Below are 18456 nucleotides of genomic sequence, written 5' to 3'. Positions count from 1 at the left end.
AAAAAGAAAAAGAAAAAGAAAAAGAAAAAGAAAAAGAAAAAGAAAAAAAGGAAAAAGAAAAAGAAAAAGAAAAAGAAAAAGAAAAAGAAAAAGAAAAGGAAAAAGAAAAAGAAAAATGCACCAGGTATTTCCTAAGAGTTTAAGAATATCTCCAGTCCTCATTTATAGTTTTTCAAGTGTCCCACCTTTGTGGCTGCTTCACAACTTACTTTTTTCTGAGTGCTGAACACAAGTTTGCTTTTCTAACTATCTAAGTGTCCCTAGGTGAAGAGGTTTTGTGCCTCACTAGGATTTTTTTTCCCAGTGCAACGCTATCACTCAAAAGTGTTTAACAGTGAATGAGTCAGACCATGAGCTGTTGGTGAATTAGATTGTGCTCCTGATCTTAGTGAGATTATCTGTGTGATATACTACCTTCCCAGGCAATTAAGGCATTAGTGCTTTGGCCAAAATGTAACAATATTCTCCCTGAGTCAAACGGGTTAACAGGCTAATGAATTTTATATAGAAGGGAGTCAAAGGGAGCAGTTTGACTCTCCAGGAAGCAAGACAAATTGCATTTTACTTTAAAGATGTGGGCATTTCAAATTCAATACCTATACTGTAAGCACAAGGCAGTGGATTGCAGAAATTTTTCTGCGTCCACGGCAGCATCCTTAAAGATGAAATTCTTGTTCACTGAGTTTTTTTCTGCCATAGGTTGCCTCAGCTCTGCACACTCCCTGACACCATTTTCGGGGGAGGATGTGAGTGCTACTCTTTCCTTCCATTCCCACACTATTTCTTACTTTGCTTGACCCCTCTTTTTAGCTGTTATCTGGTACAGCTGGTGGAGTACAGCTGCTAAAGATGCTTTTCCATAGCCACATTGCCCAGTTTTCCAGTACTACTACTTTCACAATTTGTGTCCCTCAAGAGACATTATAAATCATATTAACTTTGAACTCTGGCCCAGCCTCGGTAAGAACACAAGCCTACCCTCACATTTAGACGTCATGACTTTTACAAAGTATTTCAGATGCAGCCGTACTTCCCGTGGCAGGCACAGCTTCTCCCAAAATGGTGAGGTTGGGTAGCCAGGGCTGTGTGAAGAGATGCTGCAAGGCGATGCTGGCAGGGATGGGGAAATCAGACTTCCACCCCAAACAACCTGTGCCTGATTTTAGCCCATGACTTAACATTTCTCTCTAATCCTGTGTCACCAGTAGGAATTCTGGGGGAAGTCCTGTTGCTGTTATGCTTGTCGTATCATTTTATCATCCCCTTTAGCAATGTGGTGTTTTCCAACACTGCATGTGTGCTATTATGGTAAACTGGGAGGCCATTTTCTTTGACCATTCATGACTTGATTCTGTGCCTGCTTACTTTGTGGAATTTTTAAAACATTTAATTTCATTTCTTTCTCCATGCCATTTTCAGGCCATTTCTAGAGCACTTCCAGAAAGAATGATCAGTTGTAACTCCTACCTGACCAACTTCTGCTCTCAGGTTGCAAAGGTGCTGTTGGAGCAGGTCTATACTCCTCAGTTGTATTTCTACTAGATTCTCACCCAAAGATTTGTCATGGTCCTAAATGTAAAGGCTGAAGCTGTTTTCTTCTAGTTCATTTAAGGCACTATTATCAGGAGTCTTCTCTGAAGTTGCAGAGTTTCTTCCCTGATGCCAAGCCGCTATGAACACTTTTTGTCATTATAAAGGAACATTTTCTAAGACTGCAAAGTAATGGTCCACGTTAAGGCACGTTTCATGGCTGGTTTTACCTGCCAGAAGGTCAGGACCCATAAAGAGAAGAAATTTCCAAAATGAAGAGTCTGATGTCAGGAGCACTGGGGCAGTGTGGTTGGATCACACTGGTGTTCGAGAGCCCTAAGGGAGGTAACAGTCCCCTGAGAAGACTAAAAGGTATAAATGAATACACCTTAAATTTACCAGGGGCCTAAGCTGCTTGAAGCATTCAGGATGCATAAAAGTGTATTCAGGATCCAACTCCATAAAGTTAGGGCCTCCTCTGAATATCCCAGCTGTACCCAAAGGCTGCACTTACTGTGTTTTTAGATTTTCTATAGCACACCATGCATTATCACAGCAAACACCACTTGTAGTTATTCCTTCTGCAGGGTAAAAGTACTTTCCTTTAGCCACGTCTTCAAGTACCCATGTAATGAGGGCCAAGGAACAACTGCTGCCACCAAGACTGCTTATCCTGCCTGCTTCTCTGCTGGTTCAGACCCAACAAGCCAGCACACAGAGAGGTGTGGCATTACTCTTGAGGAAGGCAGCAACTTTTAGATAGTAAGTAGGTATAAGTAGAGAGGAAGATGGCACAGAACTGGAGGTGATGACTTTCAGCATCCCCTTCTCTTGCTCTTGAAGGCTCTTCTTTTCTCTCCCTTCCTGGTCTTCTCTTTCCACTTTCCCCCCTCTTCTCTTCCATTTTTGCACTTCTGAAATTGTGTAACTGGGGCATTATAGGCTGTTTCTCCTCCTGTTATTACTTTCCCTGAGTGGAAGCTTCACTCACAAGCCTGATGAAACATTTTTCCCCTCAAACCCAGAGTGCCAATTCTCACTTTGTCAAGAGCTCCAGATAACCTCCATGAGAAGTTCCTCTCCCCCTGCCTCCCGCAAATGCTCCAGGTTACAGAGACCTTGTCACAGCCACTAAACAGCTCCTTCTCTCTCTCTTTTTTCTCCTCCTATCTGTGTGAACCATGTTATTGCTTGGATATCTCAATTTCTCTTTGTCTTCTCTTTCATGGTTCTCTCCCTTGTGGTTTTCTCCATGAGCTTCTCCTATGCTAACCTACACAGGAACTAACAAGTTGGCTCGCTTCTCACTTCTGCCCTTTCTTTCCAGTACAAAAACATTTTCTTAATCACAGATCAAATTTAAATTACACAAATACACTCTATTTTCTGTGCCCCAGAAGTAAAAGAGGAGCAAACTGAAACCCATTTCTTTTTCCATTTGCAGATTTTGGTTCTGTGCTTTGTCAACAGGCAGTCGGTGTAAACCCAACGGGGAAGTACTGGAGCCTCAGTGATTAATCTAGCTATCATTTACAGCTCCAAACAACTTTTTTTTTTTTCTTTTTTTTTTTTTTCTTTTTTTTTTCAAATTGGAGTGAGACACTCTGCTTCCCAGATGACATTTCCACCCAGCATCCACTGACTTCTCCCATAAGCACTAGTGCTCTGAGCACCCTTGTCCCAGGTAAGAGCCCAGAAAAATCTTTTAGCCTCGCTAGTACTTGCGCAATCAAGGACAAGCCTTGGTTTGGACATAATGCTGTCTAATAAATGCTATTTGCAAGCACTGGTTTCAAAGCACTACGCTGCACTTATTGTGTACAGCAAAGTTCGTGCAAAAAGTTCTCACTGAGCAGATTACTACAGATTCAGATCCAACAATTTATTGTGTAAGCATTAAACCATTCATATGACAAACACCTGTGCAAGCCAGTTGGCCTAGTCAATTCTTGTTTAACATTTAATTATGAATATAATTAGCATGAGTTAAGAGACAGGCCAGGCATCCGCAATAAAATTTCCACTATGCTAAAAAAATTATAACTATAATAAGAAAAAAAGACTAAATTGCAGAGAGTATGTTCCTGCTGTGCAAACTTTGCATGACAGCAACATTCAAACACAAATTCTTTAAAACTTGTTCATTTTCTTTGATGAGGATTTTAAAGCCTCCACCATATTTATAAGACCAAATCACACAGTTTTTCTGTTCCATTAATTTTAAGGCAATTTTCATCACTGATGTAACCTTTTCAGTGAGGTTCTCCTCTTTCACTCAAAAGGTAAATTAATTGATTTGATGGTGTCACTGGAACATTGTCTTAAGGAAAGCATGTTTAAGAGTTTTATGAAGTGCTCTTTGTAGCACAACAGAATTGTGTGCTAACAGAAGAGAAGGATTAGTAAATATTACAACAAATATCTTTTTATAGGTAGATTCTTATGTTTAAAAAAAAATGGCAAAGTCAACCTAGAGTCAGGTTCCCTATGGACAGGTGTTATCTTGGCATTCTTCACAGAGCAAAGCCCTGCAGAGGAGCTAAACCACCATATGTAGTTTTTCTTTTCATTTTTCTTCAGATAACTTGTTTATAAATTTCTATGTGGGGAAAAGGAAAGAAAAAAAAAAAAAGAAGGAAATATTCTGTCCGTGTATTTTCTACACATGCCCTTTATTTCTGAACATGTTGGGCTATTTTCCACCTCAAAAGACAAATCTATTCATAGACATGCCCTCCAATTTTTTATTCTAAAGCAGTTGCTTCCAGACCTGGAAAGATCTATTTAAAAATGCTGCTGAGTAGAAAGAGTTTGCAACTGTGAAGGGAAGGTCACCAAAGGAGAGCCAAGAGGTTACTGGGGCATCTTGTTCCTTGACACCTTTTGGGAACAAAAGGCCTGGAGTGAACCTCTCTCGTTACCAGCCTGCTGCTATTACAAACACGTCAGCCTCCATTTGCATCTTCAGCACAGGTGTGCTTTCTTTCTGCCTCCAGTCTGAGTGGAGACCACGCTAGAGCATGGTGGCTTCAACGGGTGGGAACAAGTTTAAATGTACTCGTAGGCAGTTTATACACCCTCTTGTGGAATGTTTATATATTTCCATGGATGGATATACCAGAGCCTATGCTATCCATAATATATATATATTTATTTATCTAAAGAAATCTGAGTTGTGCCCCAACTTTTGAATACTTCTCGTTCTACACTTTTTTTTTTGTTATTATTGTACTGTTCATGTTTAGTTTCTAGACCTCTACTGTCTTCTGATTTGACCCAAAAGGTATTAATATGATTTATCATATGAGATTTATTGTGGTGACCTTGGGTTTGTTTACTAATCACCATGTTCACATGAAATTGAGGCTTTCTGGTGCCATGCCAAGCCCCAAAACTTCCTTGAACAAGTAAAAGAAGGCTAGGAAAACAATTTCAATAGGAGGCTCGCCAACTGCGAAGCTGAAGGCAGTTTGATTAGGACTCGAAGCCCACAGATTGAGATTATGACAGAAATTTGCATAATGCCAGAGACTGATAAGATTTGGTTTCTCAGGAACCTATTACGTGATGATGTTAAGAGACTGTCATGGATTTCTTACAGTGCAATATGCTGACTTGTCTTTCCAAGACGAGTTGGCCTTGAGCCTTGTTCTTTGTAAGCCTCGAGTGAGGTTTCTTTAGATGGCTTTTGAAAATTTCTTTAGACATCTTCTGTAACTTTCCACCAAGATGATACAAGGATGTTATGACTGTCAGAATAAATGAATGTATTTACTTCCTTTCTGTTTCTCAGCTACTATTTTCATAACACTGCATAGTGGTTCAGAGCAGGTCCTGGCTACACCACGTTTTCAACCAGTGTAGCTCTGTTTCTTGATCATGATTATGTATCGATGACTAGATTTGTTTATTGCCTCCTGACACAACTTTTTGCCTGATTTGGATGGAGGCTGCTTCCGTGCAAACTCCTCAACAGTTGCATTATTCAGTGCAAATTTCGTGATGGCCTGCTGCAGACCGAAGCGTGATCGTTGCCTACATAGACATGAGTTTCTGCAGCACATCGCCTCGGGCTGTACACGCAGCAGGTTCGGGGGGGTCTGAAGCCAGAGCAGAGCCCAGGCTCAAAGAAAACCCTTCTGATGCCAGCCACCCTGGAGATGAAGACAACTGACTGACATGGAGGGGACTGATGTCTCCTTACAGCAGTGATAGCGTTTGTGGGTTAAAAAGACATCCTACTGTTCTAATGAAAAGAGCATTTATTGCTTTTACCACTGTACTTAATAAGACCATGACTTTGTGGACTGGGCAGGACCAGTGAAGACCAGTACCTCATACAAGCAAAACTGTAATAAATTTAATATCTAACATCTTTCAATAATCCAAAGAGTTATAAAACTCTGTCATATGTAAGATACTAAATAACCATTTTCCTTAGTCTCTGTATAATAGGGTAGCACAAAACATTATAAGACTGATAGGAACGACATTGTGAATTCTGCTTAGCATACACCAGGAGACCTTAACTGATATATCAAAAGGATATGTGTGAAATCAGTTGAAAAAAAAGTGTTAGTAATCTAGTAGAATAACCAAAATAAATAAATAAATAAATCCAGATCTTGAAAAAATGAAAAGTGTTTCTAATGTGGGCCTTTGGTTGTTTCTAGGCATTTAAATTATCACTGTTATAATTCTGAAAACCTTATTATCTCCCATCTAACTCTGAAGGTGCTGCAGTTGTGGCCCTGGAAGGCCCTTAGGTGCCGACAGCTCTACTGCTCCCCATGCAGAGAAATGTTTAGTTTTCTGCCAGGCCCAAAAAGCTTGAGCTCCAAAGATGGGGGTGTCTTTGCCTAAGTGACTGGGGAGGGCTGGTCCTGTGAATGAGATTTTGCAACCTTTCATTTTTAGTAATCTCACTGCTATGTTCATCTGCCTTAACTAGGAAGCTCACAGGAGTAACAGATACCTTCATTCAGAAAACCGTCTGTGGAATCATCACTTTGGTAAAAAGACTTCTATTTAGACATCTATACATATACATCTACATTTGTGTGCATGTGTGTTTTAAACAATAAATCACCGATTTATCTACAATACTTACACGACACCTAATAAATTTATATTATAGATAAGGAATTGAAATAAAGGTGTAATTATTGGACCTCATTGAAAAAATCTTTCCAATGTAGTAATGTTTCCAACCTGTTTCCAGGCAAAATCAAAGATCTGAATTCAGGCCTTTCAAACCAGAGACAGATGTTGCAGCTTTGGGAACCTGGTGGAATTTTCCTTTATGGAATATCAGTTTGGATTATTATTATTTTTTAACTGCAGTTGGACAGATGAACTGTCTATACAGCTTTCTCCAGCTGAACAGATCTGGAATGACTAGTCAGTGCTTGAATATTTCCCATGTTGAATTTTCCCATTTATTTTATACTGTGGATATCAGTCATAATTGCAGAGGACACCATAGTGTCTACCATAGTAGACGAATTTATTATTTTTCATGCCTTCTGCCTGAGACCTCTCAACAAAACTTGTTCAATTAAATTAAATATTCATAAGCAGCTAACACATTTACCTGCTAATATTTTTAACAGTTTTTGGGGTAGTTTATTTATTTATTTATTTCAGTGGCTGAAGTTCTCACAGAAGTTTGCACGGCCATACAGATTGAATTCTGCAAATAAGGTGATTAAGTGTTTCAGTTATTGGCACTTCTACCACCTTACTCACATGAAGCACAATTTTACTTGCAGACAATCTGTTGAACCACGTCTGTTGATCTTGCAGAAAATCAATAGAACTATTTGCGGTGCTAAGTAATTTAAGTGTGGCTGAACCTGACTTCATAGCAGCAGTTGGCCACACTTTAGAAGTGCATATTTCATCCAAAATACCACAAAATGACTTGCCAGTAATATATTAGACAAAGTCCTTGAAAAACCTGCTTTCCAAATCCTAAGAAACAAAATTAGTATTAGGTCAGAGGTCTTGTGGCCTTCCATTTATCATTTATAAATTCTCTGATATAAGCTATATGGACAGTAATTATCCTGCTTCAGCCTGGCAAGCAGAATTCTGAGATTCTATAATGCCCTGAATTATCTCCTAATATTCTGGCCATATCTAAATTGTTCTAATATTATGGCCATATCTAAATTTATTTGTGGGGGAAATTGAAGGTAGAGAGCAAGCACTTTGCCTAATACACAGGACTGTAATATTTTATTCCTATGCACATAATAGTGATGTTAATTAAAATGGCATCATCCAGGAAAAGTAATATTAAGCTTGCCATGGAATTTTTCATATAATCTTTAAAATAGCATCAGCATAAGAAGACCATGGCACCTCTTGGATACTTGTTCCCTCTGAAACTTCTAGCTAAATGACTAAACCCCCAAGAATTAGGGGATTTACTGTTACAAGTTTTTACACAACTTCATCTTACTTACTAAGTGTATGGCTCTGTCTGAGTGGTGCTCAGTGCTGGACCAGGGATATAATCATCAAGGCAGCGTGGGAATGTGTCCTAATTATTACCTTTTTCTTAGCAGCCTTCAGGTTGGTTTATTTCTGGTGATACTAAGTGCTTATTCTAGTCGTACTGCACATCCCATGCAATGCATGCTAATAATACTGATTTTGGAAGAATGGACAGAAAAGACAGAGACACAATAGCCTCTTTTTTACAACATCCTGAAGCAGAAATTTTCTAGCAGTGCAGCACAGACCAATTTTCTAGCAGCTCAGGAAGAGCAATTAACACAAACTAGCCGAAGAATCAGCTGCTATGGAAATGATATTGAAGACAAGAGATTTTTTATTTTGCCTCGGGACTATTAACATGTAGAAGAGCTCCAAAAACACTGGAAACGCCTAATTGTTGTTTATAGATGTTATTTAAGTAGAGATGGTAAGAATATGGATTTGTAGATACTATGGGAGTAAAGGCCAGATAAAGAGAAGATTGATTGGAAATTGTAGATTACATTAGACAGTTGGATTAGGTAGAAATCACCCTGATGTGCCGTAAAGAAAGCAACAAGAATTAGGGGTTTGAAACAGTGCAAAGAATGTCTTAGAGTACTAGCATTTTCTTCCTAGGAATAAACTGTCCTAAAATCCTTCTATACATGACTGTTCATTAGCCTTTCAATGTGTATAATGGCTCTCAAAATCATAATAAGAATTAATAATAGTTCAAATAGCAGAAAGGGACATTAATTTCTCACTCATGAATATCAGTGCTTTAGGGGAGAGTCTCTTCCCGACATGCTTTCAAACTCTATTTAACAAGTCTCTAATCGGTTACCTGTTATTTTTACTGTCAAAATACTCCCTACTGGGCCACCAAAAGATTTCGTATCACCCCGACTTGGATGGTAGCACGAGGGTGAGAACAGAAGATAGCGTGAAGGATGAGATCACGGTGTCATGATAATGTTCTTCAGAATAAAACAGTGTTGGCTGAGCCAAGGCGCACTCCGAAGGGCAATGAGAAGTAGTGATAAGGGGGGACAAAGACTATATTTAGGTCCAGAAGACCAGTCTGATGGTGGATTACCAGGAAGAGAAAGTGAAAAATGCAGAGGATACATATTAAATGTTTGACTTTGGAATAATGTGCGTAAGAAGAGATGCAAACAGCAATTCAGGCTGTGCCCCATGAATTCAGGCTGTGCTCATGCATCCGCTAAGAGCACCAGGTCTCCTCCTTTCTGAGAAGAGGTAGCTGGTGGATGGGAACCACCTGAAGGCCACGTTCAAATGCTGGTGCTTCAAAAAGGCATCATATCCTAATGCATCACAGAAACTGAAGCTGAACAGTAAGAAAATCTTTATTATTTTGCCCCTCTTAGCACTGCAGAGACCGTGCAATAGAAACTTAGGCTGGAGAAAGAACCTTCTCCATCTAGTTTCTGTATGTTTTGAAGGGAGAAGTGAGCTGCCAAGAAAAAACTTCCAGGTAATGTGTTTCTTTACGTTGTGTATTTAACTGCACTGCATCTCTAAATAAGTGAGAAGGGAAAGATCTTGTGAGATGTATTTAACCTCATTATATCTGATGCTGGGTCTTGAAAAGCTTTAGTTGAACTAAAGACTCTTATGAATATGAAATCAAAGTGAGCCGTACATTAAGGGCTTCATATTCTCCGACAGCTGCGCATGTGCACACACAGCTCTCATTAACAGTAATGGCAAATATGCATGCCCATCATTCAGAAAACAGATCTCTAAGTACTTTATTGTTTCTTTTTTTTTTTTTTTTTTTTTTTTCCTGGCAATTTTTTTCTACTGGACCTTTAATTAAGCTCCTACTTGGCCCTTTCCCTTTAAGCTATCTCCCCTCCCCTCCTCCCCCCCCCCCCCATTTTCAAGGGGAATAAAACCCAAATCATTCTGTTTTTGAGGCAAGTTTTTCCAAGCTGCTACAGTTTTACAAAATGCACCTGCAAATATTAAATACAGAGAGGGTTTGCAGCACATAAACCGGAGACGTAACAGAATAAGTGCCTTGGACTTTGAAAATATTTCTGCTGCCTGCAGACTTAAAAAAAATAATTAAGCAAAGGTAGATATGAAAAGTAGAACATGATAGTTTTTGCATTCTTTTTGTGATCACTGTAAGGCAAGAGTTTGCAACCTTGTGGAACAAAACACATGCATTTCATTCTGATTAACATAACGACAGCCCCTTCTAACATAATTCACAATTATTAGTCTCTCCTTGTGTTTGGGGATATATAAATTATCATCCGAGCGTATTTTGAGCACATACACATTTTAATTCCTTTCCTAAACCATTTTAGGCACTGAGGTAATATTGCATATATAAAATTTATAGTTCAGTAGTTTGATATTTTTTTTCCTCTAGTTAAATAACTAAATGCTGTAGGAGGTAAAATGCAATCAAAAACAATAAAAAGACAGGATCATGGATAATGGAAGGTAAGTCAGATTTGAGATGCCTCCGTTCTTCCATTTTAAAGTTTATTATTATTTTTATATAACAGGCTATTTGACTAGCTTCTACTGTATCTGATGTACTTACTTATCGCCTCCACAAACTGTTCAAAGAAGCAGTATGGGAACAGCGGCTCAGGCAGCTCTCTGAAAAACATCTTGAGTGCTCCGGTGACAACGTGGATGTCCTCCCACTGGCTGTCGTCCAAATTCAGCTTCTCTTCTGGGAAAACACGAGGAGAAATGGAACAACTGGTTTTAATGAAACAATTACAAGACACTAATTATTATGTTAATGTTTGCCTACTATCATCAGCAACCGTTAACAGCCTTCTGCACCTAGAGGTTTGGTGCTGTGCATGTTTCCCCCCCTGCCCCCCCCCCCTTTTTTTTTTTGTAGGAAGAGAACATTTTCAATGGAATACCATCTGTAGGAATGCAGCTAACAAAAAACAAGAGACACAAAGAGACAGTACCATTGACACAGTATGTCAGATACATTTATTCCCATAATGCATCAGTATGAAAATTAGCATCACAGCTCAACATGATTCAAAGCTATTTGGTTTTGAGGCCGAGGGGCTAAGAGTTGCCAATGATGGCCGGCTCAAGGGACCGGCCTAAAGGCCTTGCTGAGCCAACAGGAGACATATGCTAAACATGGCAATAGAAAATGAGTTATTGCTTTACATGTGTTAGCCTTGCTATGTACAAGGGAATAATGGGTAACGCTTTTCTCCTTTTTTTGCCTGAATGTAATGTCAGCAAGGAATAGAGTACTGTGAGAGAAAGGATATTAATTCCTTCTTACTGCTTCAAAAATATTTTGTTTGGTTTTCATCTCTGGGAGGAAGATTTGCCCAGCAACAATATTAGACAGACCCCTGTTGGCCTACCTAGGCTATGCAAAGCTGTCAAAAATGATAACACACTAAAGACAAACCACAAGTGCTTACAAAACTGTTTTACAAACAAACAAAAAAATGTTTTCTTTTGAAGCTTGACTGAGCTAAGGAATTTAAATATAAAAGAAACTAAATGCTAAAATAGAGTTTCTAATAAAAAATAAAACAAGATTGGATGATTATTCTATTTTTCTCCTTTTTTATTCTAGAAGTGTGATACTGTTAGAACAGAATAAACAATGAGATCATAATCCATATAAAACTCTCAGAAAGTGTAAATCCTTATTAGACCAAATTAAAATGACACACACTTTCTTCGAGTTCTGCTGCTCCAAAAATGGAATTCGCTTTTTATACATGTGCTGTGACTCTCATTTTTAGAAATTTTCTGTCTGAATGTAAATCAAGGGCCAACCATGAAAACTACTGTACAAATTTAATTTGAAGCAACATAATCCTGAAATGTTTTACTAAATGTCACTGAATTTTCATGTTTAGCAATTCAGTTGGCTTCAAGAGCAGCCTCTTTAGTGAACTGTTGTTAAACAAAATGGTAAAATTATTGGAGACACATGGACACCCACAACTCCAGATCCCTGGTACTTCAATGCAATAGTTTTCTCACTACAGAGTTTACTTTTGGTCAGAAAAATATTATTTGGAATGGAGACATCTTTCAACTTTTATGTAGTAAATATTATTGAAAGCTTTCTAAATTTCTGGATTTGGGAAATGTATACAAATAAAGGAACGGACCCAATTCCTTAACTTGGAGTAACGTGAGCAAAAGCTGGAACAAAGGCACACTTGTGCATTTTATTTAGTTGTCTTGTGTGCCTTTTTTTCCCCATTGCATTACCTCAATCATAAAAGTAATGATTTAATCTCAAATGAGTTAGCAGAGGGGATCTTCTTTAGACTCTGAGATCATATTTGATTGATCGTATTTCAACAATTAGCCTTTTATTTTGCCACACACTATTGAACTAGATCGACAGCAACTTAGCAGGCCAGCTTTAAACAGTCAACTGTTAACAATAGCATCAAAAAGAGAGACCTGATGGGGTTTACTGTCACTTTAAAGAACAGGGTGGGTTTTCACATTGTTGAAATCTGTCAGATATTTTGAAATGTCCCTCTCACTATGGTGCCACACCCCCTGCGTGCCCTTATAATAAAATTGGTTTTACTCCTGATTAAATCATTTTCTCCCTACCCACTACCATACTTCTCATAATGGACCTGTGTGCTCTACAGCTGGTGTTCTTCCCATGGTACCAATTCTTACTTTATCTTTTAAGCACTTTGCTGCTAAGATCTCATGCAGAGTGCTTATGTTTTGTTAAGAGCTTCATTCTTAGAGAAATAGCTTAACACATGTTCTAAAAATGTTGTACAACTTATTGCTTAAAACACATTTAGAAAATGTATAAGTACTGTAGCTTTGGCACAGAACTTTAAGTAGAAACCTTAAAAAAAAAAAAAAAAAAAAAAAAAACAACTTGTTTTTGCCATGCATTTGTCTTAAATGTCTAAAGTGGAATGCTTGACTTCTAAGGCTTTGCAAAGACTTATCTTACCAGATTTTTGCACCATTTCCAGCTCTTCAAGGAAACGTGTTAGGAATGTATCATCGTGAAAGCAAAGGGTGTCAATTTTCCCTCTAGCTATAAGAGAGTTTTTAAAAATGTTTGCTAGGAGGAACAAATGCCAAGTCAAAAAAAAAAAAAAAAAAAAAAAAAAGGAAAAGAAAATAGAAGTCCATTCAGTGTAAGACTCTCGTTTGGTTCCCACTGGTTGGAATTGCTCACATACCAAGCAATAGGGCCATAAGCAAACACACACATGCATTTTGGGCTAGGTTGAAGGGGAGGACCTGACTTTTTGGCTTTACTCAGACATATTTCTTATTGGGGTGTTTTGCTTACACAAAGATTAAGTCTCAAATCTGATATTTAAACTTGACAGTCAAGGACTGCTTTCAGTCAGGAGATACTGTATCTGGGAAGACGCTCAAAATCTCATAGTCCTAAAAATTTGCTTTAACTTGTCAGTAGTATTTGATTAGTTCAACCATCACTGCCAGTTGATATCATATATCTTAGATACAGACACAAATATGCCCAGAAAATCCCATAAAATTTATGCTAATACTTAGGATGAAAATATAAAGACCACACTAAGGAAAAAAAAAATAGTGCAGGCACCTGTCAAGGTTATTATTAAAAAAAATACAAATCGATGTACAATACATTTGTGAAGGAAGCATGGGTTCTTATTCTTAGTAAATCAGTCTTTTCATCAGTCCACGTTTTTAATGGCACTTGCAATGTGTGCAGTAGAACCAAGCAGGAGTTCACCTCTGGTTTATGCACAGCATCATAAGATTACTCTTGTTCAGAAAGGAAGAAGGTAATCTGTGGTAGATCAGCTAAAAACAGGACAAATAAAATACAAAAACCAACCTAGGCAGTGCAGAAAGCTCAGTTTTGAAAGAAAATAGATATGGTTTCTCTAACCACATACCCTGCCTTGTCTGTAGATTTGTCTCTGGAAACAAAATGCAATCATGTGAGAACACTGCTGAATTTTATTTATTCCTTTTCCCTATAAGATAATTTAAGCAAGAATTTCCCCAGCCGTACACTGTCTTTTGCCCATGCTGCCACTACATCCCAGAAGCCCTGGTTCACTTTGGGTATTGTATCTTCCTGCAAGTGGTCTCACGGATTACTCTGAACCACGTGGAAAGTGATTTCCTGCACTCACGGCTAGCGGAGCCTGCTCTTCTGTAGGCTATGCCCCTCAAAAGCTTTTTGGCATCTGGGGACAAGCCCCAGACCCACAGCTCCGTTAGATGAAATCCCAGAGCACTGGAGTCTCCATCCCAGGGGCCAGTAGATATCCTGGTTGGGATCTCCCCCAGAGAAAGCCCTGCACAGCACTGCTTACTAATTCACACGATTCCTCTCACATCAAAGCCTCTGCAGAAGGGCTGGGCGTGCAAAGTGCATTTCCAGATGACTGAAAGATTGGGAAACTGGCCCGACTCGCTCATCCCAACAGGCAGTTCACTTGTGAGAGCTTCAGAACAGAGCCCTGCTGTTGAAGAAGGAAAAGGAAAGTCCTCTTGCACCACACCAGGGAAAGACAAACTGTCCAGTGTCATTCCTCTTTATTGCCCAAGTTGAAGATTTTTTTTTTTAATTGACATATTCTTCAAAAATAATTTACTGCTTATCCATGTTCTTCTCAATAGCAAAGGAAATACAGACTCAAGCAGAACTGCTTCACTTACATTAGTCCTCAGCACCCAACTTCATCATTAAATCCTCATGTGAGGGCTGCTCTCATGATTGACAAAACAAATACCGATTTATACGCTGAAAGGTGTGTGTTTGACAACTGTACCTGTACTTTACAAGCCAGAACTTCTCTGATCACGAGTTCAGAGACATAGCAGCCTTTGGGAATGGTGGGACCTCAAAACTTTTGCAAACTGTTGTCACATAGGAGAAAACAAACTTCTTTCAAAGTGATCGTACTCAATTTAGAGAAGCGGTAGAGCGCAGAGATGTCCAGCGGCCCAGTAGGGATGGGCTGCTGATGGGTGGTGAAGGCTCTTGCTCATCATATGACAAGGAGCTCACCCCTCGGCAATGCAGCACATGATGCTTCGCTTCCCCCTCCAGTAAATCCTGGCCTGACATTGCACTTTATAGGCACACTCCAAAGTGCATAAATTCACTTGAACTTGGATTAAATGGTAGAGCAGAAGCCTCAGCTCGTGCAGAACAATGCTGTCCTCATTCAGCCAGCCTTCTGTGAGCTCTCTCCCTGCTAAACAACTCTTCCTCCTCGCTCCCTTGCTAGGTCTGGGAGGTCACTGTCCTGCCTGCAGCCAGCGCGTGGTGCTTCCCTCCCAAGAGTGTTCAAACAAATCAAAGAAAATGACAGATAAGCAAATCACTAAATATGGTACGCAATGTGCTTCTGAGCACTTCTGGTGAATCCATCCAACGCTACCCAATTATCAAGGATACAGTCAGCAAAACAAAACTTGAACATATGACTCCTTCTGCGGTGGTGGAAAATGGAGAGCCCTTTAAGCAGAAAATTAAACCATGATGTTACGATGCCTGAGCACTTGTTTATTATCGGAGGGCCCATTTCTATGGTGCCCAGGCGCAAATTACTGAGCAACTTAAGCTAAAAAGCAGAACATCTCTATGTGCATCCAGAGCGTTGTTTATGCCAGTTCTCTGCTATGACAGTTCGCTGACCTGGGGGCATGCTGGAACAACCAAGCACTGCTAACTTAAATCCCTGTCTGCGCCAGAAAAATAAAAGATTTCTGTACTTGGGCACACTGGGTCATATTCATCCCCGCATAATTCCACAGAAGTCCGCGGCGTACGAGAGGGATGAACTATATCATTGTTTCTGTGGAAAAGGTCCCGTTCAGCGAGGGTGCACCACCAAGGCACGCAGAGCAGTTCAAAGGTTTAGGAGCGTGGCCAGCCAGCGACTCCGTCGCGTCGGGAAGTTTCTACACTATTTGCAGCTGCCGGCATCACACCCGACAGTGGTACTGAGAGGAGAATCCGTTTGGTGGCCAGAAACAGGTATTATCTCTGAGGTACTCCTGTGCACCATTCACTGCCAGTACCTGCTACAGGGTTAGATGACAGTGTTATTAGTTCTAACTCAGGATTTTCAATCATTGTGATTTGAAGCAATAATTACTGTAATAGGATTATAATTACAAGTACTTTTAAAATTCATTAAGTTTAACTGAATCAACTATTCCGTATGGGAAAAAGATTGATTTTAAATATAGAATATTTCCTCTCTAAATGCAGCTGAAAGCTCCCTAAGAATAAATAGACCACCTGTCTGCAATTCCACAACCTCAGTGAGTCGCTCGGAGGTGACTCGATAACCTAGAGAGAGAGCAGGCAAACGCAGCCTGAGCATCCGAACCCTGCAGGGCCAAACTCGTCCTTCCTTTGGGGTCACCGACCTACTGGGGCACCTCCGTGGGTTTAAAGGAAGGCACCCGGGAAGGCACGGAGGAGTTCCCTCCTTGCTCCCACCCTCCAGCGGTGCAGGGGCTTCTCAGCTTCAGAGCACCGACGTTGCCCGAGTGCGAGGATGGAGCTTGGCAGGCTTTGTGCAACTCACAGAAATTAAATAGCTATGTGGAGTGAAAATTACATTTGTCTTACAGTGGTAAGACTCTGTCCTCTAATCCACTCTACTTTGTTATTGCATGGTAACTTCATTTGTTTCCTAGTGGTCAAAGAGCACTTTATTTTGTTTTTCTTTCTGTTTGCGCTTCCCTCTTTCTTTATTATCCCCAACCAGGCTACTGTCTTTCTCATTCCTCTGCATCAGCTAATGGATTTTATTCCATTTTCTAGTTGGACGCCAGCATTTCTGTTTCATATATTCTAGACTGCAAAACACTAACATCAAATGCTTTCTTAGATAAGGCACCTACTTTTCATAATACATGTTACTATTCAAAGGCAAAAGTCCATTCTGAGTTCTGCTTTCCACTTCTTCATTTAGTCATATATTGTGTACACATATATTAGTCAAGGTAAATATATCTATGCCAACCACCCCAAATCTGTTATTAACAGAAATTGCTCTCCAGTAAGCTCCTCTGCAATCTAGTTTCTTTTTCCTTTTTTTTTTTTTTTTCTTTTCCATTTACACTGAGGTCTTTTATCAGAACTGTGTGTATCAGCACCCAGAAATCTACATTTTAAGATGTAATACAAAGAGGAATTGGACAATGATTCCCTGTCCCATTTTCATACTTCAAAAGTATGTTCATATTCCTATCTTTTTAATTGTACAACTAACTCAGAGTGCTTTGGGATTCTGACATATAGCTCTTCTGTTCTTCCTCTTCTTGGTTTCTAACACTGCCTCTATTTCCATTCTTGTCAAAAGCCTTTTCATAGTCCAAAAATCTGTACACAATGTTTTGTAATATTTGGCAGACTTATCTGAAACCTAATTCACTGCCTTCTTGTGATTCATGGGTCATAAATTATTTTATATGTAATGTACCCCAAAGGGTAAAAAATTCTTTGTATTAAATTTCAACCAAACAATCTAAGGGAAGAAAAGAAAAAAAAAGTGTTTTTGAGACACTGAAAAGATCTGACGTTAATATATGGTTTGGTGTGCTGTCTCCCACAAATGGTAGCTCAGTATCTTTTAGTAAATACGAGATTTAACATGCTGCGAGTGAAAACACTTCTGCCGTAATGTGGGCTTACTATGGACAACTTTAAAGGAAACGAGAAATACAAAATGTGTAGCACTGGATCAGACTACTGATCCATTAAATCAGCCCTGTCTCCAGTGACTGTTACAATGAAAGGGTCTGTACAAAAACAGTTCAAAAAACAAGCATACCACCCAACCCTTACTTTCTGCACATAGCCAAATATATTATTGGGACTGACCCCAGTAACAATAAGCTGGTGCCTTATTTCAGTGAGTTTCAACAATCAAAGGAAAAAATTAACAAAACAATAAAGATCATTATGACTTCCTTTATGTAAATGACTTCCAAATGTAAATAGATCAAAGCTTTAGCTAGTCAAGCAATTCCCCTGGTCCACTTGCAATGCTAAAAAGAAACTTATACATATATATTTGTTGGCAGTTATAAGGATTATTGATGAATTATTAGTTTATTGTTTTCTTAGTAACATGGAAATACAGAACTGATTCTCAAAATGCCCATATATTTCTTACATTAGTAATCACACTCATTTCAATGGGACTGTTTACAAGAATAAAAGGTTACTTGTACATATAAACAGCTGTTCTCAAACACCGGTTCATAGTAGGTCCAGAGAACAAATTCTGGATTATTATTATTTATTTTTTAATGAAAGGGCTCTTTGAAATAAGCCAGTTGAAAGAAGTATTCTTACACGCAATCAGGTATATAGAAGCTCTGTAAATGTCGAGGACAAAACATTTTATTTTGTATAGAATTTATCTTTTGGTT

At 39.1% G+C, this 18456-nt stretch overlaps 1 protein-coding gene and 1 long non-coding RNA gene across 5 annotated transcripts in view; one reads left to right on the top strand and one right to left on the bottom strand.

Moving 5' to 3' along the window:
- Positions 1–10699, top strand: part of LOC118169842 — a 22425-nt gene extending 11726 nt beyond the window's left edge. Inside the window, exon 3 of the long non-coding RNA XR_004752306.1 lies at positions 10563–10699. This is a non-coding gene — a long non-coding RNA (uncharacterized LOC118169842). The remainder of the gene's footprint in view (positions 1–10562) is intronic.
- Positions 1–18456, bottom strand: part of ARHGAP15 (Rho GTPase activating protein 15) — a 332778-nt gene that overhangs the window by 50871 nt on the left and 263451 nt on the right. For 3 of the 4 annotated variants that reach the window (XM_035331541.1, XM_035331542.1, XM_035331543.1), the window contains one exon: positions 10601–10735. In XM_035331541.1, coding sequence (XP_035187432.1) covers positions 10601–10735 — 135 coding nt within the window. Of the gene's footprint in view, positions 1–10540; positions 10736–18456 lie in introns of those variants that run through there. The other variant, XM_035331544.1, reaches the window with a different exon arrangement.

Source organism: Oxyura jamaicensis, chromosome 7, assembly GCF_011077185.1.
Source record: "Oxyura jamaicensis isolate SHBP4307 breed ruddy duck chromosome 7, BPBGC_Ojam_1.0, whole genome shotgun sequence".
In the NCBI taxonomy this organism is placed as follows: domain Eukaryota; kingdom Metazoa; phylum Chordata; class Aves; order Anseriformes; family Anatidae; genus Oxyura; species Oxyura jamaicensis.
The sequence above is the reverse complement of the archived record's forward strand: the minus strand, read 5'-3'. Positions and strand labels throughout refer to the sequence as shown.